General features: G+C 40.4%; 1 protein-coding gene across 1 annotated transcript; it reads right to left on the bottom strand.

Annotated features, from left to right (window-relative positions):
- Positions 1-25,987, bottom strand: LOC137298270 (uncharacterized). Its single transcript, XM_067830451.1, has 3 exons — positions 25,499-25,987; positions 6,089-6,292; positions 1-2,196 (listed from the first exon to the last, which is right to left on the bottom strand). The coding sequence occupies exons 1-3, from the start codon at positions 25,516-25,518 to the stop codon at positions 1,953-1,955; spliced, it is 468 nt and encodes a 155-aa protein (XP_067686552.1). The 5' UTR covers positions 25,519-25,987; the 3' UTR covers positions 1-1,952.

The raw sequence follows: 25,987 nt of genomic DNA, 5'->3' as shown, positions 1-25,987 counted from the left end.
TAATGATTATACATTATATTTTATTTTGATTTGTCTACAGTTTGTAAATAATAATGTAAATCGTACAGTATATACAAGACATATCAATAAAAAGTGTACAGTCGGAATGCAAAGCAGAGCTTTGGTGAAGCTGTGTTGACATATTGTTGGATTTTCATTTGTTTTCAATACCTAGTGCACCTACCTTGAAACAAGACAGGCTTCATTTTGCAAACAGGTGTTGACAGGCATGTCTTTCAGATAGACTAGGTATCATTTCATTTGTTCTGACACAGCTGCATGTTAATACATGTATATACACTTGAAAGTGAGACAAAAAACGGAAATTACCAAATTTATATTCATCCATGCTCATCAAATAGTACAGCAATTATAATTTTTTAAAGAGCTCAGAGAAGTAAAAAATGTTACCCTTTCAATCTGCAAGCTGTAGCAGCTAATAGTCTACAAGTTATGTTCAGATAAAAGGAGAAAATATGTGATTATATGACCAAAATAAGCACCAAAAGAAAGGTCACTGAAAATGTCACCTGTAATTTACTGCATCACACACAATGCATGTGTTTCCTATTTAATGTATGTATGTATGAAAGAAACACTTGAATTGTCAAACTACAGAGTAGTAATAGTAATAGATTAGTTATTATAGTCATGATAATATAGGAATGATGTTTATAGCATGATAGTGATGAATGAATGAATGATATTGTAATATAGGTGACTGGTCCATGGCAAGTGAGTAATGGTGGTGGCAAAAAATTATTATTAAAACAGCAATGTTCTCATAAATAACATGGCTGTATCAACTATTCTGTTGTATCCAGAGTGTGTCTTATCGTGTCCATTTTGGAAGACATTCTGTGAAGAATGTTTCTCATGGGCATATTTCTATTTTGCTAATTTACAGGTTGCAGGTTGCAGGTTGCAGGTTACAATCAACAAAATGTATTTTCTACCACCACCACAACTACTTAGTTTCAGCATGTTACACGAGTTACCTCCCTTGCAGCTCAGTTTGCCGTTTGTGACTGTCATTTAAAGGTTACTGTCTATGGCTAACACTTTATATATGTAGAGACAGTGTCAGATTGACAAGCTAGGTGCTGTTTGTTATGCTGGGAGATAAGCATCAGCAGCACTGTAAAGCCACAGTCACCAAAAGACTAGCATCACATTGTATCATACATGCACTGAACAGGTGTCAATATAAGGGTTATACACCAGTGACGGATTTCCCATTATCTTATATGAAGTTACTGGAAAATATACAACATATCACTTGGTCAGATCTTCATTATTTATATCAATGACGAAGGATAAATATGCAACAGCAACAACCATAACATATCCTGTTCCTCCAAGTTTGCTTCATAACTGCAACAAATGTAACCCATTTCTTTAAATATGTATCTCATGCTGCCTGTGTTCTGTCGTATCAGTTGAAATTGCATTATTATGCCTTAACCTGAGATCAAAACGGGTTGATTGCTTGAGTTACCACAACCCATCCCCTCTCCCTTGGATGTAAACGTACATTGCAAGACTTACATGGCAGCTAAAAGAACCTGATCACCATCTTGGACTGGTTCCCAGGTTACATTTGTATCTCCTTCGGGATATTGTGGTTTTTGTTGTTCACAAGCTCATCTTGATCATTTACAACATATGTACAGTCTACAGGGTTTGGGAATATTTCCTGCTTAAATAAAGTTGCACTGTAATCAAACGCAGCGCTTTTGATGGTGAATAGAACTAATAGTTTCAGAGGAAACCAACTAATGTTTTTTTTATTGTAGTTGGTTAAAGAATTTCAATACACCTTAAACATACCCCAAAATATCACTGATATCTAACAAATCCGTGCCATTGGATGCGTTTGTCACCAAATCAATATCATGCCCACTTGTCACAGAACCCTTGCGTGCCTCTTGCTGCTGTACTTGATTCCTTGACTAGTGAGGCTGTACCCCGCCCCGGAACATCTTTATTCGGCATAAGAGGTTGATAAACTTGGGCAGATCGATCTGCTTCTCGGTGCCAGCAGTGGTTTTGATAAACATCTCCACGTCTTTCTCTTCTAACGAGTTGCCCTGGCCAGTTTTCATATCTTTTATGACATCCCACAGACGCCCGATGTCCACACAGCCGCTGTGGTCCTTTTGGAGTTCGTTGAACATTACTAGGTAGGTGTGGGCACTAGGTGAAAAGAAAGCCATACTATCATTAAACTGAGAAATATCAATCACAAATTGACGGTGTATTTATCATGTGCAAGAGAAACATCCTTTGTCTGGATCACACTTCTGGATCCATCTGTGACCTCGTAAACCAACATGCATTCATTTTTCTTGGATATCACTTTGTGGCCGATTTGCAAGGACCAAAACACTGAAGTTTCAGAGTTCGAGGCATCAAATTACCGTTTTACCATTGATGCTGGGGATAGATTTAAGGAATTTGATTTCACGTCCACCAAAAGTTGCACCAGAAAAGGACCTGATCCGATATGTTTGTCAATGTACCATTATATTATCTCTTACTGTCTAATATCGTAGATTTGTTATGCATGTCATTTTAAAAACCAATAGGTGGGTGGACATGCACTCATAACCTCGAGGTACCCATGGCTTGATCACCTCAGGCTCAAGAAAGCAGGGCAATGTAGGCACATCAGTTGAATTGAATTTGTTGGGGGTAAGGCTGGGGGTGTAGCGTGTGTTCAAGAATGTTTGGACAATTCGGGGTTAGCAAGATTTAGACAAATTTGATATTTTATTAGATTACGGAGCACGTGGACATGCATGGTAGGTCATGTCTTTCAATAACAGGTTGCACTCATGCATGTTTAACATTCCTGAGGGAGTACACTGAAAATAAGCTTAAATTTCTCAGATGCTTGAAAATCAATTATCAGGATAAGAAGGAAAGAATTGCATGAATTATTTCTGATTTCGAGAAATAGCTTATGTGGAGACGGTTTGATACTGATCCAAAAAACTTTAATCCGATCGACTGGGTTTGTCAAACGGGCGTCAAAGCTTCATCGGCAATTACTACAGTTAGGACTTTTACTTGACACGTGAACAATTGGGAACACGAATTTAAAGTAGAAAATCTATTTCAGACGTGGGAAAAGGCAATTTTGTGTTCAGAACCTTTATCATGGAGTTGTTGAAATAGCTTACTCCAACGGCGAGGCTAACAAAAGATCAAATGCTTTTACAATACATTATGGAAACAGGCCGACACCCAAACACGCACTCATTAACTGGTGGCTTTCAGATGGTGCATGTTAGGGAATAAATAACGCGCTCGTAATGAGTACCAAACGTATGGCTGCGATGGGTGTGTCGCTGAAAGCGTAACGTGCTGGAGATTATCTCTTTTTTATTTTATTTCAGTGCATATCTGGTTATCTGTTAACATTCGGACAGTGAACGTGACACAGTGAGGCATATCAGGTAGAGGCCCATCGTGAAATTGCACTTCCAATGTCCTTGTTTGTAGAGATTCAAGTTGAGCAGGTAGCAGAACTTTGAAAACGTACAAAAGGGTACGATAAAGTTTTCGTAAAGCAAGCATGTAACTTCTGACTATATTGTCCTGAAAAGGATATACAGGTGATGGTTGTAATGGATGGTAACAGGTTGCTGATGACAAGAAAGGCCTCATGCTTACTTAGATTTCTGTTTATTATGTGTATAAAACCCATAAAACCCTATTGTTCTCTGGAGTGGCGTTTAATAACGGTAATAAACGCCAGGTGTATATTAAGAAAGGATCTGCATTGATGTCGACTATAATGTCCTAATGAGATTCATATTCAGAGGGCGAAACCAGGTCGCCCCATGCAGTGTTATGGGAAAGAACCACATAGAACACGTGGTCCAGAGCGCATACGCGAAAGCATACCCCGACAGCTCGTAACGCTGCACGACTTCCTCACGCAATCTACAGTTAACCCTTTTGAGTCACATATTGTCTTTGCTAAGTAGTTTGGAAAACAGAACATTGGGTTCATGCAGTAAATAAATATCTGCGTTACATTTAGACCAAATAATATACTTGACAATTAAGTATTGTGTCTAAAAGAATATAATTGTATGTGATTTGCGTATTACATTGATACTAAGATTTAACATCAGCGTTGTTATAATATCAGTCCTTGGCTTATTCAACTCCTTTTGAATTTGCTGAATGCGGCGTAAAACAGCAACATAAGCACTATTAGTCCAGAATCTTGTCAGCATGCATGTTTTACTTCTTGACCTTTTCAGTTTCTTCAAGGTCGACCACCTCAGAACTTAGTCCACTGGGTCCTGGATACATACCAGAAACACTATTTTAGTATTATGTATAGTGGTCAGCTCTTATTATCTCGAGTATATGAACTATCTCTACAGAATAAATCTGACTGCACTGATTCATACTTTGCAGTTCCCCGGCGTGATATTGCCAAAACATTGCTAACTGCGGCATTATACTATACTGACTTACTAATTTTTACTTAGCAAATTTCAGCTTCAGGACTGAAGAGTCCTTGAAGGGAACAGGGTCACCAGACAACACGAGACACATGCAAACCAGATTGTTCAAATAGCTTGATATTTCAGAACCACCATGTATTTGTATTGACGCTAAGCCATCATTGTATACCGCGAAGGGCCACCAATTACCGAGTGATTACGAGACAGTGAACAAAAAGCCACGTGCTCTGGATACTAACGACAGCCTCTGTTGACAAGGACGTTCAACACCTGAAAGTGCACAGCAAACAATGTCACCTCCAGCGCAAACGAATATGTCATGAAGCAGACTAGTGCGTCTGAATAATGTCCTCAGGAATACATCATCTTGACAGGAATGTTTACAGCGAAGACACCTTTGATTAAATACCGAAGTGACCACATGTACGTTTTAAGTGCCACTTACATTTCGCTTATAATATGCCGCCGAGGGAGCAATTAGGTCCCAGCAACAATCAATCTTAGTCTGGGTTTTGGAAGTGGGAGTGTATGTTTGGGACTTACTTGCGTTTTTCAGTCAGCGTTTAAAGTTATACTAATATATTGTGCAAGAAGTATCCATTTGTCTAAGAACATATAAGAGTTCGGGATTTAATCGAAGAACTGTTTCATTTTCTTCCTACACTCAGTTCAAAAAGTTTGGGGGCAACAGACGAAATCGGGTGGTCAGGCTAGCTGACTTAGTTGACACATGTCATTGCATCTTAGTTGTGTAGATCGATGATCAAGTTGTTGATCACTGAATTGTCAGATCCATACAATCATTTAGAAACCTCCGCCACGTAGCTGGTATAGTGTTTGGCACAACGTAAAGCTAAATTCACTCATTCACTCTTTTGTAATAATAAATCCTCCCCTCATGTTCGAGAACAGCTGAGGTAAAACGTGACCCATGGCGTTAGAAGTCAGTTTACCTTTGCACCAGGTATGACATACAAGGGCCATAATCCCCATGATCTTCAGTAAATATCCCACCTGGTTAATGCCATGTTGCTTCTGGCCTTTGTTTGTTAACCTGCAAGTGGGCGACTATTCTACGTTCAGGCTAGCAGCGGTGAAAGCCAGGAGGTAGAGGGGGTGTAAATGGTTACAAATTAAGTCAAACGTGCCTTCCCACACACGTTTTTACAAAGGTTCAAGGATTGCTTAGACCAATACATTGTTACATAACGTTTATGATATCACTGGTTTAATCTGTATCAGTTCCCTTACAGCTATACCATGGCGGTTTTTAAGTATTGTTTGGCGCGGTTGGTGAGAGTGGTTAGGCTAGTGGTGAGAGAGTTCGCTCGTCACAACGAAGACACAGGTTCGATTCCTCACATGGATACGGTGTGTGAAGTCCATTTCTGGTGTTCCCTGTCCTGATATTGCTAGAATATTGCTAAAAGCGACTCTCTCACTCACTAGTAAATAACATAGGATAATAATAATATAAATATAAAAATCCGTGACGTGAATCTGAGCCACGTGTACGCTGACACGTGATCACGGGCCATGACGTCATACACACATTTAGGTCTACCAAGTGACGTATTGCTACATAATTCAGACGTACTTACTCTCCACCAATGGTATTATAGAACTGGTTGAACTCCCACAAGCTGAGTTCTTGATTTTGGTCCTTGTCGAATACCCCGAAGATGATTTCGGCTTCCTCTTCAGAGAGATTAAACTCATTCTCCAGCATGGTGAGAGCGGCATCTTTCTTTAGTCGCCGAGTAAAGTTGGTGACGTATTTGTCGAACATCTGCTCGACTTCTTTCCTATAACACCAAGAAAGACCAGAATATAATGTGGTGTTCAGTATATGAGAGGGAATTGAGATTTATGTCACCTTATGGCAACACACCAGCGATCTTTGGGTAGGGGAACAGTACACAAGCTTCATACATTGAACCCATATCAAGAGCCGAACCTGGGTCTTCAGTCCGTGGAGCGAACCACTAGCTCATAAAATGGGATACTCGGGGACGTTCTAACGAAAATTGCGGCAGGTTTTGGGCCGTTGATGTAGATAGATCCGCGGGCATATGTACAGTCACAAAAGTTATTGATTGGTCAACGAGAATCATAATCATGGCTGTCATCCTACACCATTTACCATTTGTATGATACGCTTTTATAACATGACAAGAGCAAAGACATACGACTAGAGAGGTTCAACTAACAGGCTATGGGTTTCTCATATACCGTTATTTTGTGTGTGCGATCTGACTATGTAAGAAAGGACACTCACAGATGTGAATTTAATGAACATACTGTGACATTACTTTCCTAACACCCATCCACAACAGATGATGATTAAAGAGGTCAAACCCTTCACTTCACACGTAGTGAACCATGCACACAACAAAATGACGCAGAGTGGATTATGACCACGTCAGTTACAACCAGAGGACATGGAAAGAGGTATTTAGTCATATGATTGTGATGAGGAGCTCTGAACAAACTTGGATGATCAGCCCCCAGAGCACTGTAACACCAATGTTCTTACTATGTGATAGTTAAGTATAAACGTTAGAAATGTTCCTGTTTTAACTGAATGTACATCAAACCGGTACTTAAAGAGAATAATCAGTTAATATCTACCTGAAAACTCCATTTTTGTTAATGACAATTAGAGTATCAAAAGATATGCCCAGGATCTGAAAAAAAACTCCGTGTCGTCATCAGGGCATGCGAGACAATACAGAAACTCTTCATATATGTCATCAGGGCATGCGAGACAACACAGAAACTCTTCATATATGTCATCAGGGCACGCGAGACAACACAGAAACTCTTCATATATGTCATCAGTATGGACATGCGAGACAACATAGAAACTCTTCATATATGTCATCAGTATGGACATGCGAGACAATACAGAAACTCTTCATATATGTCATCAGTATGGACATGCGAGACAACACAGAAACTCTTCATATATGTCATCAGGGCACGCGAGACAACACAGAAACTCTTCATATATGTCATCAGTATGGACATGCGAGACAATACAGAAACTCTTCATATATGTCATCAGGGCATGCGAGACAACACAGAAACTCTTCATATATGTCATCAGGGCACGCGAGACAACACAGAAACTCTTCATATATGTCATCAGTATGGACATGCGAGACAACATAGAAACTCTTCATATATGTCATCAGTATGGACATGCGAGACAATACAGAAACTCTTCATATATGTCATCAGTATGGACATGCGAGACAACACAGAAACTCTTCATATATGTCATCAGGGCACGCGAGACAACACAGAAACTCTTCATATATGTCATCAGTATGGACATGCGAGACAACATAGAAACTCTTCATATATGTCATCAGTATGGACATGCGAGACAATACAGAAACTCTTCATATATGTCATCAGTATGGACATGCGAGACAACACAGAAACTCTTCATATATGTCATCAGGGCACGCGAGACAACACAGAAACTCTTCATATATGTCATCAGTATGGACATGCGAGACAACATAGAAACTCTTCATATATGTCATCAGTATGGACATGCGAGACAATACAGAAACTCTTCATATATGTCATCAGGGCATGCGAGACAACACAGAAACTCTTCATATATGTCATCAGTATGGACATGCGAGACAATACAGAAACTCTTCATATATGTCATCAGTATGGACATGCGAGACAACACAGAAACTCTTCATATATGTCATCAGTATGGACATGCGAGACAACATAGAAACTCTTCATATATGTCATCAGTATGGACATGCGAGACAATACAGAAACTCTTCATATATGTCATCAGGGCATGCGAGACAACACAGAAACTCTTCATATATGTCATCAGGGCACGCGAGACAACACAGAAACTCTTCATATATGTCATCAGTATGGACATGCGAGACAACATAGAAACTCTTCATATATGTCATCAGTATGGACATGCGAGACAATACAGAAACTCTTCATATATGTCATCAGTATGGACATGCGAGACAACACAGAAACTCTTCATATATGTCATCAGTATGGACATGCGAGACAATACAGAAACTCTTCATATATGTCATCAGTATGGACATGCGAGACAACACAGAAACTCTTCATATATGTCATCAGTATGGACATGCGAGACAACATAGAAACTCTTCATATATGTCATCAGTATGGACATGCGAGACAATACAGAAACTCTTCATATATGTCATTAATGTGTTACACGTCACTACAGTATGTACACTGGTTTAATGGCGTTTCATATCTATAAACTATAACAGGGACGGATACAGCTTTCTGAGAAAGAGAGTGTGACAGTGGGGTTGCTCACGTTACTTTCACCCGAGTTTCAATGGTCACATACTACAATTTTTGGACAAAAGAGGGGTGGATCCGCCTATGTATAACCATATGTGCACATAGTTCCTGTGTGTTGGGTAGACACCGCCCCCAAATTCTGATGCAGTTACTGACTCAATACATATCTTGTTCAGTACAGCTTCCACATAGTATGAGAGAATTCTTTACCCAATATGGCTAGTTACAGTCACTAGTTTCTGTCGTCGTTCATCGAAGCATGCAACAACAACAACCTGTCAGACAAGAATCCCACGGGGACATCATTATCAGGACAGCCCGTTTTCGCTCCAGTTACGCTGGCATACGTATGTGTATTTACCATGGGTCACGACAACCTATGGTTCATTAAGATCCAGGTTAATATTCAGTAACCCATGCCTTTCATGAGACCTTACTAATGGGATCGGGTGGTCAGGCTCGCAGACCTGGTTGCCACATGTCATCGATTCCCAGTTGCTGTTGATCCACGGATTGTCTGGTCCTGACTCGATTATAAGTATTTACAGACCGCCGCCATTTAGGTGGATCGCTGCTGAGTGCGGCGTAAAACCCACTCAGACACAGCTACGGAGCATCCTGTATCAACGTTGTGGCATCCAGAGTATTCATCTGAATAAGAGGCCTCATCCCTGTTTACTTGCACGCTGAAAGTTGTTGATAATATACATCCTGCATGATACGGATATTCGACTTTCTAAGTAGCATATTCAGTTTGTAATGTATATGTCGTATTATGCGCCAATATTTTAACATTCCTGTAGAACATTCTTGAGATACGTGGCGCGAGTATCACAACGTTAAATCTCACACTTGTTTTGCGCTTTCTTGAACAAAAGTTCAAGACAAACATTTTGTCTTTTGAAATTTATTTGTCATTATTTTGTAAATACCAGGATTAATGATATACCAATGATAGTCAACCATGATGTTGTCCAGATTAGCATGAATTTGTAGATGTACTTGTTGTGACTTTGTAGGATTGGACCTTTCAAAAACCGTCAAGAAAGTGGGTTTGGGGGGGACAAGGGCATGACACTATACAGAGAAAAGCTATGTGCACCTCGGTCCAGTTTACATGTGTTAGCGGAAGTGAAACCCCGTTAATCCAGGTACTTGAAGTGATCATGTAAACGCTTAGATCACTTAATTTCCATCAGAGACGTGTTCTACGACCCCGTCCCGAAGAGTGACCATAGTTCTACGACTGTGGTAAGCGCAAAATGAATTAGAGTTAGGATCGTTCCAGCAGTGTGATCGCTTTGTAGAACCGGGCTTAATTTGGATGAAGGAAACATAGCTTTAGAGTTGCACCTTGACCCTACATGTAGAAATCCACCATGACCGGTTGGTGGGCAAATGGGGCTTCACTGTACACAATGTGGGACGCTCCCACGACACCCTGATTGCTAGTGAGTGCTGTTCCTGAACGCGAGCAGTGCGTTATATTTACAATGGTGCAGCGGTGTTGTCATTGCGTGCTGTCTTGTATAATGCCACCATGGCCTTGAGACTTGGGAGCGTCATTATCACCGACAGATAGCACTGGTAAACATGTGAAGAAAGCATTTGGAGAAAGTAAAGATAAAAGGTTAATATATAAGTGAAAGGCTGTGTGTGTTCCATGTCAAGTGATGATCACAGAGAACCACCGGCACTTCACAAATAACAAGTGGAGGGACTCCATGGCTATCTCCAACTGAGTATGCCACGCTTCCCAACTGTTGGTGCACGCCCTCTGTATCGCTGACCCACAAGCATCCTTAAACAATGAGCTGCGAGACCTGTATTGCTTCTCTGGACTAGTGTTCTAAAGGCACTTTGTCGGGATAGCATACGTACCTTGTCGAACGGACTCTCTCTGTATATGACTGTGCGACAGCTGACAAAGCAATCCGAAAATTATTACTACCTTCATACAGGTTTGCCATAACAATTTAACCAGAAGTTTGTATTTTCTACTTAAATTCTTTTTATTAAAGTCTATCACATTTTTGTTTTAATATATTAGTGGCCTCATGTGTGTTCATTCCACAACATTGCTAAACATCTTTTGTATGCTTCATGTATGTATATATCCCCCTGTTACACCCTTAGAAATTTACTGATGAAAGAGCACAATAATGAAGTTGACAATACATAAATCATGCTTTTCTAAAATCCTTGGAAAATGTCCAACTGCGTTTTTTATTATTGAGATACGACCTTAGGATGCGTCACAATCACCTTGAAACCAAGTCTTGCCCAATTTTGGGAATCACTGTACAGCCCGACGCTGAACAGGTATTGGTGTCAAAACATCCACCTATATGCACTGTTATTAACGACAGATGGTTACTTTAATCATTACTCTTTTGCCATATATTTAGAACATTGGCTTATAGCGTACACAATGTCGATAATTTGACATTCCTACTCAGTTCGTCAGTCGATTTACCTGTTGATAAATTAGACTACTAATCAAAGGCTTCGCTCTAGATGTTTGGGAAAGATTCAGTTATCAGATTCAAAGTATACTCACGCACATACGCACATACGCACATACGTATGCACACAGCGGTATGTTCACTGAGAAGGCTTACCTAACAGGGTGAGCGGTTTCTGGGTATGAGAAATCAGTTTCGATAAGAACAGCTTGAAACAACGATGGTTGACACGTCAAAGTGGTACACATGTGCATGTTGCGATTACCAAACAGTGCAGCTTTGAAGATCAAGTGACTAGTAATCTAGTCTACAATGCTCCGTCATGTACATTGGAAACTTGCACGAAACAATAATGAATAAGGTCATAAATATCTGTCACAATTCTGAGTTTGATCTTTCGAAATGTACCCTCCGTAAACAGAACTTATTCTGAATACAAGAACTTAGCATTAATAAGTGTTGTGTATTTTGTGTCTAGACAATATGCCATGCGATTCGCAAGCAAAAACATTATCCAAATACACACGTAGCTTATGCTTTCAGATACCACCTGTTCCTCACACATTTAACTACCACACAAAAACCACGGGAAGTCCATGTTTTCATCACTGAAGACAGAAGTGTGATACCGCAGATGGAGCAGATCAATAAATGGGGATCACCTTGGCGAATTAAGTCGCCACACGTGTAATGTGACAGCGGAACAATAAACACACGTGTGTGACCATGTTGTTTTTACAGCTTCATTGATTGAATGGATTGAGCTACATATCTATCGGTCATGCTGTGTGATCCCCATCCTCAGTCGTCTGTCTACCCAAGTTACCTTTCCTCATGTCACCAGGGGTTTTTTTTCAACCAGTAACAAGCATGTGACGCATGTGGTCAACAACCTCTTTAGGACGTGTAGTTTGAGTTCCATGCTTTTGCGACATTGGAACTCATTAAATACACCTATTCGTTATATTAGGTTTAGAGCGTTATCTAATTCGTAGATCAACTATTGCAGGTAATTAATTGGCAGCAGCAAGGGATCCGACTACAATGTCTTTATGCTGACAACATAATGATCCGAACGCGATCGGATGAAAGATCTGTAATGGGTTGAAGTTTGGGTAGGTCTGAAGAAATTGTGATATACAGCGACACTTAAGCAAACTTAACTCAGCTCACTCAGCCCTTCAGTATAATGACGCTTGACTTTCACAAGTAACTTCCCTGCAAATTCCTTGAGCTAAACATACAAAACAAAAAGATCCTCAGGTCATTCCTGATCCATCAGGTTAGACATCATTCCAACTGAATCCTGTCCGATACACGCGTATTGGCCCACAGCTTGTTCAGTTTTAAGGATCACAGTCACATTACTTTGAAAATCCCAGTCTAAATACTACTGGAGCTGAACCAATATTTGCGGTATCTGCTTTTAGCCTCCCGATGTTGTATACAGAGGGATGACCGACCGACATGTCAAGCTAAAGCCGACACATACTTCGAAATGGACTTGTTATCAAGATGTCGTTTATATAATCTATTTCCTGCAAAGATGTCCTGAATTGTTGTCTGTTCCTACCTTTCAAAAGTGACCATGCTTTGAAACAGAACACGTCGCCTCCCAAATATCTTAGACCGGAAGTACTATGTATCATGTATCTCATAATGATGAAATATGCACATCACGCATAATTATGCACATTATGTCCACAAATCAGCTCAAGAATACGTTTATAAGTATTAGCGAAGGCTTTGTCAATGAATACGGTGTGTTCATTGCTCAAAGAAATGGACACATTGCAGTAATCTTATCATGGCCATAGTTTAAGTCTGGTGAATATGACAGGTTGTAGATACTGTTTAACGCTTGACCCGTCCGCCATGCTGTACATCACAGACCCCCTTTGGTTCCCAGCATGCACGGTGGACGAGACTTCCTGTGAGTGATATGACTCAGATACGCTAAAGATGTACTATATGTGATTTATATCCAGAAAAGTTGAGGACGAGCTGACATATATATCTCGGTGTTTCAATCTGGTGCGTATCGCAATGTTTATAGATGGAACGACATCTCAGCTGATAATGGTGCCAGGAACTATCAATTCATTATGTGATGAACTTGAGGCAAATGGACTTTTTTGAAGCTGTTATGTGTATTTGTATTTACGAAATCATTTTCAGCCAATATTCACAGAAAGGACACATCAATCATACCGCTATCGTGTCACTATATCGTACAGAAATAATATATAATTCAGCTCATATTACCTAATTGATACCTAATTGCATACCTAATTAGCGCCATGTCCGTTTACGCTCTAGGATGTTATAAATATACCACTGACACTGATTGTCAGGGTCAACCTGTCCGGAAATTCCTAAGGAAGAGAGAGTGAAGGAATTGTGACAGGGAAAGGCAAGGCTTGTCAATTAGTAACATTTAGTCGACATTTACTAAGTGGGTTACACAAATAGCAACACGGTCCTGAAACGGATCGAGAGTGAAAGTGCATTACTTCGTCCAAACAAACAAGGCGGAAAAACTGAAAGGATGCGGAAAGCGACGTGTGGGATTCAATGGGATCTTTATATCAGAGGTGTGTGAAATGTTACAGTGTCCCATGGGAAGGTCAGCTTCCGTGGAGCTACTTATAATCTGGACCTGTGGACCCTTCTTATGACTCACTGGTCATTCTCAAACACGTCACTGGGTTCATGTTGGCCGGGAGTCGGCCAGGGGCACAGAATAACAAAACCAACCGAATAAGAGTCCGAGACCGAAACAGGAAAGGGTTGGAATAAATGATGTTGCATGTACTCGTAAAACCTTTTGATGACAGACTCTTCAAATATGGACATGATCGAAGGAAATTAAACATCTGGAAGTACAACTGAATTGTTTCGGATATCGTTTGAAAGTAAATCACTTTGAGTGATGGTTTATTGTTTTTAAGACATATCAGTACCTGATGTGACGGTTAGGAGTTGGGTAGGTGCATGGACTGTGCACGGGGAGAGAGCGCAATAAGAAAACGACCATGGTCTTGTAGGCAATAGGAGGTCCGTGCGCATACGAAGATCCCACAACAAGGAACATGTATGTGAACCAAACATGAAGAAGTAACTATACACTGTCACTTATCTACTGTCAGAGAGAAGAGTATTCTATAAAGCTACACATTCCAAGGCACCTACTCCCGTGAACATGTACAATATGGAGAGTCAAACATCCAAATGAATGTTGCGTGAATAAACTATGTTGGTAACCAATACGACAATCTCGTAAATTCGACACAACTGATATCTGAATGACACATTGTCCAACCTGCTGTTTGAGGAATCCCAGGTCTATATACAACGGGCGTTCCAGCCCATAAACCTCACACATTGGTCCATTAGAGGAATACCTAAGGTTGTATATCAAAGCTATGTTGATTATTAATAGGATTGACATTAAGTAGTTACTTGCACAGACAGACCACCGTTTGATCAAACTTTACACTGACTCCCTGACCTGTCTTCATCTTGGCCGATAACGTATAGTGTTTTATAATTGGGATATCAGTTATTCTGTCAAACTTCGGATCCAAGAGCCCATTGTTCTTGATTTATGCTGACATGAACTCATGCCAAATAGTTCCGATGGGTATTTGAATTACTGTATATTATGAGATTACAAATGCATCAAGTATCCCATATTGCTATGCAGTGTTGCTGTCGGTGTTCAGTTGTATTAATACAACGTATCTGACGTCTGCAATGCCGTCATCACATTATACTGACGTGTTTCCATCTGTAGTTAGATTCATACGTCACAGCTGAGGAATTACAGAGGCGTCATCATTGCACCTATAAGATCCATGGACAGCTGTAACTTATCCGCCTTATAACTTATGATCATTTCTCAAGTAAAACGGAAATTAGTTTACCGACCGATTAAAAGTAAAGATATCCCTAAGCTTGACTATAAGAGAAATCATCTGCATCTTTTTCATCCAACGCTTCTCCATACATATTCATAGAACATGCTTTATATACCACAGGAAACCTAATGGTCGCTTTAGAATACTTGGATTACAAACGTAATCATTCAGATAAATATGCGTGTTTAAAAGATTCATAAGATATATCAAATATTATGTCAGAATCGTACCTACATGCCCTGTCATGTTGTTTATCATGTTGTTTATCGGTTTGTCATTTGTAAAGTAACCAGGGGTAAAACATACAAAATATTTTAAACTGTCGTGGTCGTAATGAATGTTATTGCTCGAGGTGATCATCTCGTAGGCCCATATCACTCGAGACAGATCTAACCTGAAGTGACAGCAGTGTGCTGAAAACTTCCCTGTTGAGTCAGTCATAAATAGGTTAATTGGCTTTCTTCATCACAAAACACACGGTACTGTTCCTATGTAGGACAACCACCGTAGGTGACACTAACATGCCACAGGATATTAAGGTACAAGGTTGAACTCCATAATAGTACTGGGGGCGATGGTGTAGCCTAGTGGTTAAAGCTATCGCTCGTCACGCCAAAGACCAGGGTTCGATTCCCTACACAGGCTCATCTTGTGAAGCCCATTTCTGGTGTTCCCCGTCTTGATAGTGTTGGAATACTGCTAAAAGAGGTGTAAAACCAGAGTCACTCACCACATAATATTATGAGAGCCGGGATAAGATCGTGCCTTATATACACTGAGCTAAATAAATATGGTACTGAAATATACATCAGTATTGCCCATTGTGATTTCGTCAAACCCAGCCATATTTGAGACTCGCTAAGATCTTGTCTCTTAGGGCGAATGTTCACGCTTATTTTGGGAAACATTATACTGCCCAGTCTGTGCACTGTAAGCTTAGCAGGGAGTACCTACCAGCGTCTCCAATTGAACTCACAGCTAGTCCTGTGGTACTATGGTGCATCCATGGTGGAGATTGTGCAATTGTTGATTACTGGGATTAGAAGAGCATTAATGGTAAGTATTATCAAAACGATACTGGCATATCATATGCTATATACAACCAGGTAAATAACGATAGACATTGTTCAACTACGTACAGGTAACTAGACAATAAAAAAAATACACGAAATAACTCGGAACACTTCAAAGTCTTGGTTTTCATGGAGCCTGGGCGATTATTCAACAAAGGCATTCATGTATAAGAGATACTAGTATATAATGTGATCATAATGGATTATACTGAACCCATTTGGCATAAATCTAAAATAAAAGGCTTTATTTGACATCACGGTGTTCACGATAACAAGGCAATCCTTTCTTTGTGTCTGAACAGTGTATTTTTTGCAGGATATCGCTAATCTGCCAAAAGGACTGTGTGACCTGGCGTACCTTTCACCTTACGTATCATGTACTGACACAAGTAGGAGGGCTTTGTGTGACTGTGGTAATTGTTTCGCTGACAGACCAGGCGCCGCAACATGCATCAGTTGTGTAGACAGAGACGCCCCTGCTCTGTATACATTACACAACTAGGGACATGGTAAGAGGGATTTGGGGCTACACCACCATTTACTGCGGGACGTCTAGTAGCACACTCCAGTAGCGTCGGAAACGTCCGTACGGCTCCTCAGTCGCCGCATGAATTTGCAGATTGTTTTAAAATGACAATGGCCTGAGAACATTGTAGTTCTTGATCTATGCATGATAACCTCCAAAGAACTCTGCACGTCTTGATCGAAATATGTACGGCCGTTGTCTGAGAACTTTGCACTTCTTGGTCTGAACATGGTACTCGCTTTACAATTTTGCACGTCTTGCTCTAAAACGTGATAACCGACTTAGAACGTTGCTCTAAACATGACAATCGCCTCAGAACTAAGCAGGTCTTGCTCTAAACACGGTCACCGCCTCAGAAAATTGCAGATCATTTCTGGATATGGCCAATGCCTTAGATCTTTTCGTTATACATGGCCGTGGTCTCAGAGCCTTCTTTTTGTTTTTGTAGCATATCTCTAAACACATGACTGCAGCATGCGCGTTCCCCATACGTAGATCTACACATATTGTCGCACTTTCACTGCTTGCTTAAAGAATCCACGCGGAGCATCAAAGAATTTGGCGAACACAGCCAGTGTACGAAACTGCCAAGAAATGGCCAAACTACATGCATGTAATAAATTTCTGTTCATATCGATTTTTTAAACATGAATTAGGTCATACTGCACATAAAGACATCATACAAAATGTTGACACGCATTCAAGCACAATCAACTGAATTGATATAACCATAACATGGAGGCCCCATCGAAGCAGCACAAAACAACCCGGACAGAAATCCATATGCTTATGGTCTACACGCTCGGCAGTCATGAAGCCCATACAGGTGCTGTGTTTGCCTGCATCGTACGAATGTATTGACAGTCTTCGTTTGTAGGCCATGAGATTAAATGTGTTTGCACACAACGCGTGTGTCTCATCAAGTGTGTCTCGTATGGCTTAGCCCGGGGGCAAGGACGGCTATCTCAAGAGAGATGTGTATCAAGATAGCCATGGGTTTTTGCTCATCAGTGAAATGCTGTACGCCCATGCTTGTAACTAATTTCAATAACGCCCCGAGTGATGAATATGAGGTGGAACGCGGACCTGTAGTGTGATGATATTTCACAGTAATTAATGGGAGAGGGCAATTGCGTGTGGTGAGGTTAATACTTGTTGACGCTGGGACCCTGCCGTTTTTGTTGACCTCTAAAAATAATAAACGAGTTGTAGATTAATGTAATGTAGTAAAATCAGAAGATATGTTTAAATAACATTAGTCAATCAAAAGTATTTTCATATCTAAGTTAATGTTACATTACATAGCTTTTGTTATACGCTCAGATTTTAACACCTGAATCCCATTTTTATTGAAAGGCGCGATATAATCTCTGTATACCTGGGCGACTATGATCTCGAGCGTTCCATATAAGGATATACTTAAATTAAAATATAGTAAATGTAGAGACACCATTTACGTCATTATGTGGGAACGCGGTGAAAGAATGCCACGTATGACGTCTTGTCTTAGCATCTGTGAATGGACGCATTCTAAATTCATATAAATGGGTTCGTCCCGTTCTATTATGATAGACAGGAAATGTCACTGTGTTTGGCATAGGTGTATTTCTGTTTGTTCATATGATGTCTTCCTCTGCACTGCCCACAAGAAAGCGTACCAAGCTGCTCCACTACCTTATCCGGCAACTATATACTTGTGAATCATGAGTGGGCTTTCACGTTGTTCAAATGAACATCGGTGCTGTTCTTATATTGTTTCGCACGGCAACAGAGACATGTAATTAAACGTTGAAGAGATAAGTGTATATCTGCAGTATGTACTTTCATGGGCAACGTTTTCTCATGACTGCGGTCCAAATACAAGAGAAGAACTTTCATACAATTATTTGATAACAATATGAATACATATCTTGAAAAGCAGTATTAAAGTCAACCACCAGGAAAATCAATATTACAAACAGAATATATTTGAGGATCGTCATAACAGGTCGGTATCACTGCCAAAACGTAGTCTCCTTGTCAGCAACTCAAATCTACGTAACCATTTATACGATTCTTTATTTTGGGTTGTATTAAACCAAACCGCTCGAAGACAGTTTACTGTTGTGTCCTATACAGCCGGATTATGTAAGCGGGTGCTCTTTATGTGACGGGGTATACGAAGCAAAGGGTTCGCCAAATTAGGAAGCCTGCCTATGCGATCCCCATTTTTATGCGTTTTTGTCGATTTTAATTTGGCACAAAGCACTCAGTTAAATGACAGCAGTCGGTAGGTGATCTCGTCTAGACAAGACAATTCAGTGACTGAGATCGTAGGGATCAATCTACGCAATTGCGATACGATGACCTGCATCAGTCAAGACTGTGAGATGCATAAATAATGTAACAATGTGTATTCCTACAACAGGTCATGTCTATAGATTCTCCTCATTACGTTTTTGTTTGTCATCTTTTTCCAGCGGTGGGTTAGCCTAGCGGTTAAAGCGTTCGCTTGTCACGGGTTCGAATCCCTACATGGGTACACCTTGTGAACCCCATTTTAGATGTGCCCCGCCGTGATATGGCTGGAATGTTGTTAAAGCCGTAAAAGCAAACTCGCTCACTTATATTCCACCTATATGATGGCGGTCTGTAAATAATCAAATCTGGACTACACATTCCCGTGACTGATATCATGAACAACGCCCAGAGCGTGATCACCAACATACATTCAGTCGGCTCTTACGGACATTATGAGTTGCTGGGAACCTATTCCTGCCTGGTATCTCAACGATGCATTGCATGCTATCAAAACAGGATGTCCATAATCAACTCAACGTAACCATGCCCGAGAGCGACACACCGCCAGTTAGCTGCATGGTGACACATTTGACATTGTACCAGGGCATTGTCTGGGTGGTGCATGACAATAGACACATAGTGTGCATGCTGACTGCAGTGTGTGACCTCACAGTGGGCCTAACGTGCATCTCGACAGGTCGTGGGTGGTGAGCGGGAAGGCGATTGTTCGGTGCGACATTCCCCATAGATGGGTGACAAACGTGCAGTGTATACGTCATTGACAAATCTGTTAGTAGTGTAAACGCCCCTGTAGGTCACGGCGAAGCTTTACCTATGTCTTGCTTAATGCTTATATTAGCTTAGCTAGAAACTATAAAACCAAATTATGAATGGGACCGATTGAGCAACTTAACACACTAACATTTTCTTCCAGCTCTTCAAGGTATTGATTATAGAAACAGCGCTGTATCATGATAAATCCGAGTTGGGACGAAGTCTTCACCTAGCCACATGACATCGTATCGAAAATCCTTAGATCGATGCTTATGATGTTGATCACTGGATTGCCTGCTCCATGCTTGGTTATTTGTAGACCGGAATTTTACTAAATTGAACAACAAATAAAACAGGATTTAGCCTTCACATCCTGGATTTTCATTTCGCCGCAAGAGCATACTTGTAGCACTGGAAATTAAACCCACAAACGCTTTCTGTATGGTCATCTGTATGGACAGATGTTTTATGTAAATCCAGCTGAAACATTAATCTTGTCCGTTTCATCTTATCTCCTCCTAGCACTGGCCAACCAAACCACGATGTCTATCTGTTAAGTAATCTATCACACATGTACATATAATCCCACAATTTTACAGTGCAGTTTTATCTGTCGTATAGAGAGCTCTGTGGGAATCGGTATAACATTTATGTTTTTCCTGGACCAAAGGGCGGACCAAATATTAAAATGAAATTGGTTTCACGGGATATTGGGGAAAGATGTCACGTACTTCATAGTTTACCAGATAAATAATCTGTTCATTTTTGCCAGGATTTAAAGTTGAAATAATTAAAACAATTACTCGGAGACATGGGATAGATATAAATTCGACATTCGTTGTATTATTGCTTATCATCTGATTTAAAACTTTGTCCTGGTGCATGGGTTCGGGGCACATGTAAAACATGGCCGCTTATCTAAGACGTGAAGTCTTTACATTATCAGGTGATGTCATGTTAAGGTCAGCGTTTATGTGGTCTGTCATTACACCATTTGTCTGCATGCCTGGGTTGCCTGGAAGGCAAATATGCATGCGGTGGCTTCGAGCACAGATGAACATGCACAGGCGACTGTATGTATGCAGAGTTAGGAATTGGTTGAAATCTAACAACTGATGACTGCTTCGTTACCAACGAATAATCATCGAGTTTTTTTTCCAGATTGTCCTATGCAGATTGGTCCTGCAGATATGTATAACATGATGGAACTTCATACTTTACAGTGATGACTAATATGTCATGGCCATACACTTCCTGGAGTATTCAAGAAATATTCAGTCATGACTTATCAGTTGGTGAAGTGACTTTCCTGAGAATTTAACAGGTTTTCAGATCCCATTAACTTTAAAGATATGTTCCATCGTCAAGTTTTTCAAAGACTAAAACAATATTTCCAAAATCGTTTGGTCTTTTGGCCACTGCGACCAATCTGGGATTATTTCAGTTAATCGGAACACCACTAACTGTATGTTCTCAAAAACAGGGTACAATGAAACGTCGACACTATATCCCCCTACATTGTGCCCCTACTCATATATATGAGTCGATGGATTTGCAATTTTTGGCAGCTGTATCCTATTTTCGCCTTCACGCTGAAAGTTATTACAATCCGGAAACAACATGACACCGAACTTGATAAAACCTACACGCGTTAATTAACCACGAATCCCCCACCGTACAATGAATCTGTAGATTCTGTTTTCCCAGCATTGACTTACACTATCCGCTGAGGAGCTGCATGCTCTGTCCCCCGCCCCGTGTGACACCACCTTATTAACCTGTTTTCCTTTCAGAGAGGTGAAGCTTAACGCATAGGTGTAAAACCCACACAATATGAGGTGACATTTTAGAGCTGACCACAACACGGGACACGAAACACGCTGACCTGACATAATAATGTAATGGGATAGAAGCGGTCAACGTTCGTTCCACTTAGTTGTTTCATACATTTACCACCCCGATTATGACAGCTTCAGCAACTGCCAAAGTATTAATGCGTATTAAATTCACCCATGGGGATACACAGTGTTTAATCACAAGCCGGTTTTTTGTTAGTAAACAGTGAATATATATGTATTTTTCAAGGCATGTGATATGTACGACATGACACATGTGACCAATTCTCCCTGTATATTACATGTCACATATCGATCAACTGAGTCACATGCTCGGAATGTTTCACATTCCTACAACTGGAGTGATTATCGGCCTCCGGTTCAGTGGACATCTCACCTGTCACCAACAACAGCATGCTCTCAGTACATCATAAGAGCTCTCTCTCTCTCTCTCTCTCTCTCTCTCTCTCTCTCTCTCACACACACACACACACACACACACACACACACACACACACACACACACCACACAGATACACACACTACATGTTTCTGTTGAGACTTTATACCGTTAAAGGACAAGGATGGTAAAGTTTATGGGCGTTAGGCATGGTATGTCCAAATCTGTTTTTGTGTTAAATGTAACCGATGAATCATACGTGATACTTCCGCGTATAATTCAAGTATTGTATGGATTAATACTGATATTCACTCATTACCCACCCTGTTTCCGCCTTAGCCAAGCTAGTATCAGTGTAATTTACTGACTCATCGGGAAACATATATTTAAAAAAAAACAAACAATGCTGTGGAAAATCAGCAAAATGTGCGTCTCTCAGTATCAGAGGAGTTTCAGCAAGTCTATCGGGGCGAGTCGCCACACATGCCGCACACAAGGGGGAAGTCTCAATGAGATCAAATATTCCCGAGCACAGGAAACTCACAGAATGTGATTACGCTTACCCGCCCTCCACTTACGATTTCTCATGACTTTACACACACGGGGGAATCATTATGATGTCACAATCATATCGGCGAGGTTCATTTACTACACAGTCGATAATAATAAACTGATTGCTACAATGTATTCATCTGATACTCGAGTCGTCATGATAGGTGGGCGTTGGGCATTGTGCGCTTTGATGATTTCCCCGGCAACAAAACAGCCAACTAAACAACCTAACAAAACAACTATATGATAAGGTCTTAACTAAGTTTACGTCCATATATGGACATCAAGACGACATTCGTACTAGAGTAAAAATTTGATTAATTATTAAGAGTGCGTCTCATGGAGTTGCAATATATCAATTTATGGCGTTAAGTTTCGCTTCTAAGACGAATACAACAATGTCAGGGATCGGTTCATAATTTAGGTTTTCCAACTAGTTTTTAACTATGATATTTGCTATATAGTTAAACAGTGACCATTGCAGTTGGCTCCAACCGCCTGAGTATGATAATATAGTATGTTCAGTAAACCATGTACTAAATCGAATCATACACAGTCAGGTACGTAAGAAGAGTCCTGAAAACGTAAAGACAATCTTGATACATCGTGCTGATGCTACACACAGCTACACTTGATAGTCTACATACAACGAGCTGATTCATAGTCTACACACATATGAGAAAATGCACAATCACCCATTAACCAGAGTATACTGGGAACTGGATAATAGGTCCAGTGATTCCCCGTCAGTCCGCGTGGGACTGCTCCCAATAACATCAACCATTCGGTTATGTAAGTGTCCGGATTAGGGAATAACAAGAACGGCGTAATGTCACTTTCCTTATGTTGTATAGAGTTTACCAACAGTAATCGCTCGGAAGGATGCGTTTCCAGAACAGGGAAGTCTGGTTTGATGAGGTTTCCCGATACGCTTCATTTAACACATTCTACAACAGGCCTACCTATAATCGCGACAGACAAATGACGTTAGATATTTATAGTTTGAATGCACAGCTGCACCTACATAGGTGAGAGTGATGAGCGTCAACATACTAGATACAATGTATATCCTTTGTTACACAAGCCCATCCTCACACTGATACCCTAAATGTACAGAAACTGCAACCAAGGTTGAATATTTAACTGCTTCAACGCACCTGCAGAACATCTATAGTAAAGGCGAGTGGCAGGCATGTCCGATTTATTATCCTTTTAACTAACCGATAACAAACTCATCTTGTATGCTGCAGCCCGGCAGGTGGTGGCGTTGTTACGTTTCTACTCTGGGTATATGCAAACCAGTATCGAACTCTTGAAAGTTAGGTCGTCACATCCCAAAGAAGCTAATCACCTGAATATGGTTTTACACCGCTTTCAGCAAAATTCAAGCAATATCACGGCGGGGGAACACCTGAAATGGGCTTCATATATTGTGCCCATGTGGAGAATCGATTCCCAGCTTCAAGCGAACGCGTTAACCAACTGGCTACTCCACCGCCCTTTTATTTTAGAGGCATTCCATCTTTACATATATTTTGTACAGCAGTACACCATTCCAGTGAAAACTGAAGTTTGAGTATGTAGCTGTAGACAAGGCATGAAATAAATGTAGTTCATATACACCTGCATATCCTCTGACATACTGAGTGAGTGGCGACCTCGCCCTGACATTCTTAAACTTTCCACGCATTACCGTCGATAATAACACTGATAAGGTACGTATGGAAGAAAAAGATAACAATGAAATCGGTTTGCTTACTTTTAAATCTGATATACGTCTAAGTCTAAACGTGTTGTTCTTTTATCACGTGAGGTACGCTACTGCATACATAGAATATTTGAACAACAAGAGGACAAAGCACCAAAACAACACAAACGTGCATAATAACATGAAATATAACCTCTGAATAAGAAGCAAACACATTTTTTTCATCTCGTATTTCAAATTTCCTAATAATGCTGTCACACAAAATGCGCCACATTTGAAAGCCACCTGTCGACATAGGCGGAACAAAACGGCTCGCCCTCTTCGTCCGGCGCCAGCGGCAAATGCAGCTTAACAAAAAAATGAAACAATAACCATATTCTTAAACACACTAGCCTTTTGTCAACATGGCGTAACGGCCTATAGTAGTACCATGCAACACACAGTACGAAATTGAAATGTCACTATTTCATCGGATGAGCTATCGGCATTAAAGCAGCTAACGCTCTTTACAAAGTTCAACTATGCTTTTGCACGTAGGTCACATTTCGGTAGTGATGATACAAGGTTACATTGAGGCTGCACTGGTAATCAAGTAAATGCATAGCGCCACACAACCGAGTAATCTTTTAAGATAAAATCTTGTCACAGGTTACAGAGAAAGTCATGACATCCAATTACCAAACGTGTATGACGACAAGAGAAAGTGTCATGTTTAGTATATACATTTTATATACATTGTATATACATTGTATAATCATGACTGAGCGATATGAAATGAATTTCCGTTGATTAAATACGATATATTAATTTCACAAATGTATATCTAATGCTCAAAATTACATGTCAGCTCGTCACTACGAACGTATCGAGGACAGTAATTATTCGGATATCACACTGTACAGATAATATATCTTATCTTGTGGTTATACAAATAAAAGGTCAAGTACACGCCTTGTTAAATGTCACTTTAATAACAGGACACATTGAAACGCTCCTTCATGACAAGTTAAATGACTGGGTTTAACCTCCTCAACAATTTCAACACCGCACTCAGGAGTCAGCCTGGGATATTTCACGCTGGTGTCAACACATTTTCTATTGAACACATACAAAAATCGAGAATAATAGAAAGTGACTCACGGAACTTTTCGCATGGCCATAACTCAGGTAACTCAGGTGAAAAATGTCGTCTGCTAGTACCAGGTGAAATATCAATCCACAGCTATATCACTAAAAGTGTGACTGTCGCTAACTCTGTTCACAGGGGATAGTTCTGTTCACTGCTGTATAGTCCTGACAGCTGCCTGAATCCGTCTCCAGGCTTTCCTCACTCCCTTCGTTCAAATGTTCATCTTCTGGTGAACACCGTCTATATCACAGGACACACCTAATTTACATTTCACTGGTGACTCACATGCGCAGGCTCCCGCGCAGCATGAATAACTAACGTCAGTATTCCAACCTTAAAATCGATAGATTCAAATTATGGCCTCGCTTTTCAACGTAAAAGTCATTGACATGGGGTAACAATCTCATAAAAACAACAATCCAGGTGTTAACTCATCACATGAGCAAGAACAGTTCACGTGAATGAAAACTGTTTCTAATTATTTCGTATACGTGACAGAC

Source organism: Haliotis asinina, chromosome 10 (genome assembly GCF_037392515.1).
Source record: "Haliotis asinina isolate JCU_RB_2024 chromosome 10, JCU_Hal_asi_v2, whole genome shotgun sequence".
Classification (NCBI taxonomy): Eukaryota; Metazoa; Mollusca; class Gastropoda; order Lepetellida; family Haliotidae; genus Haliotis; species Haliotis asinina.
Note: the sequence above shows the minus strand (reverse complement) of the source record. Positions and strands in the feature narration are given on the sequence as shown.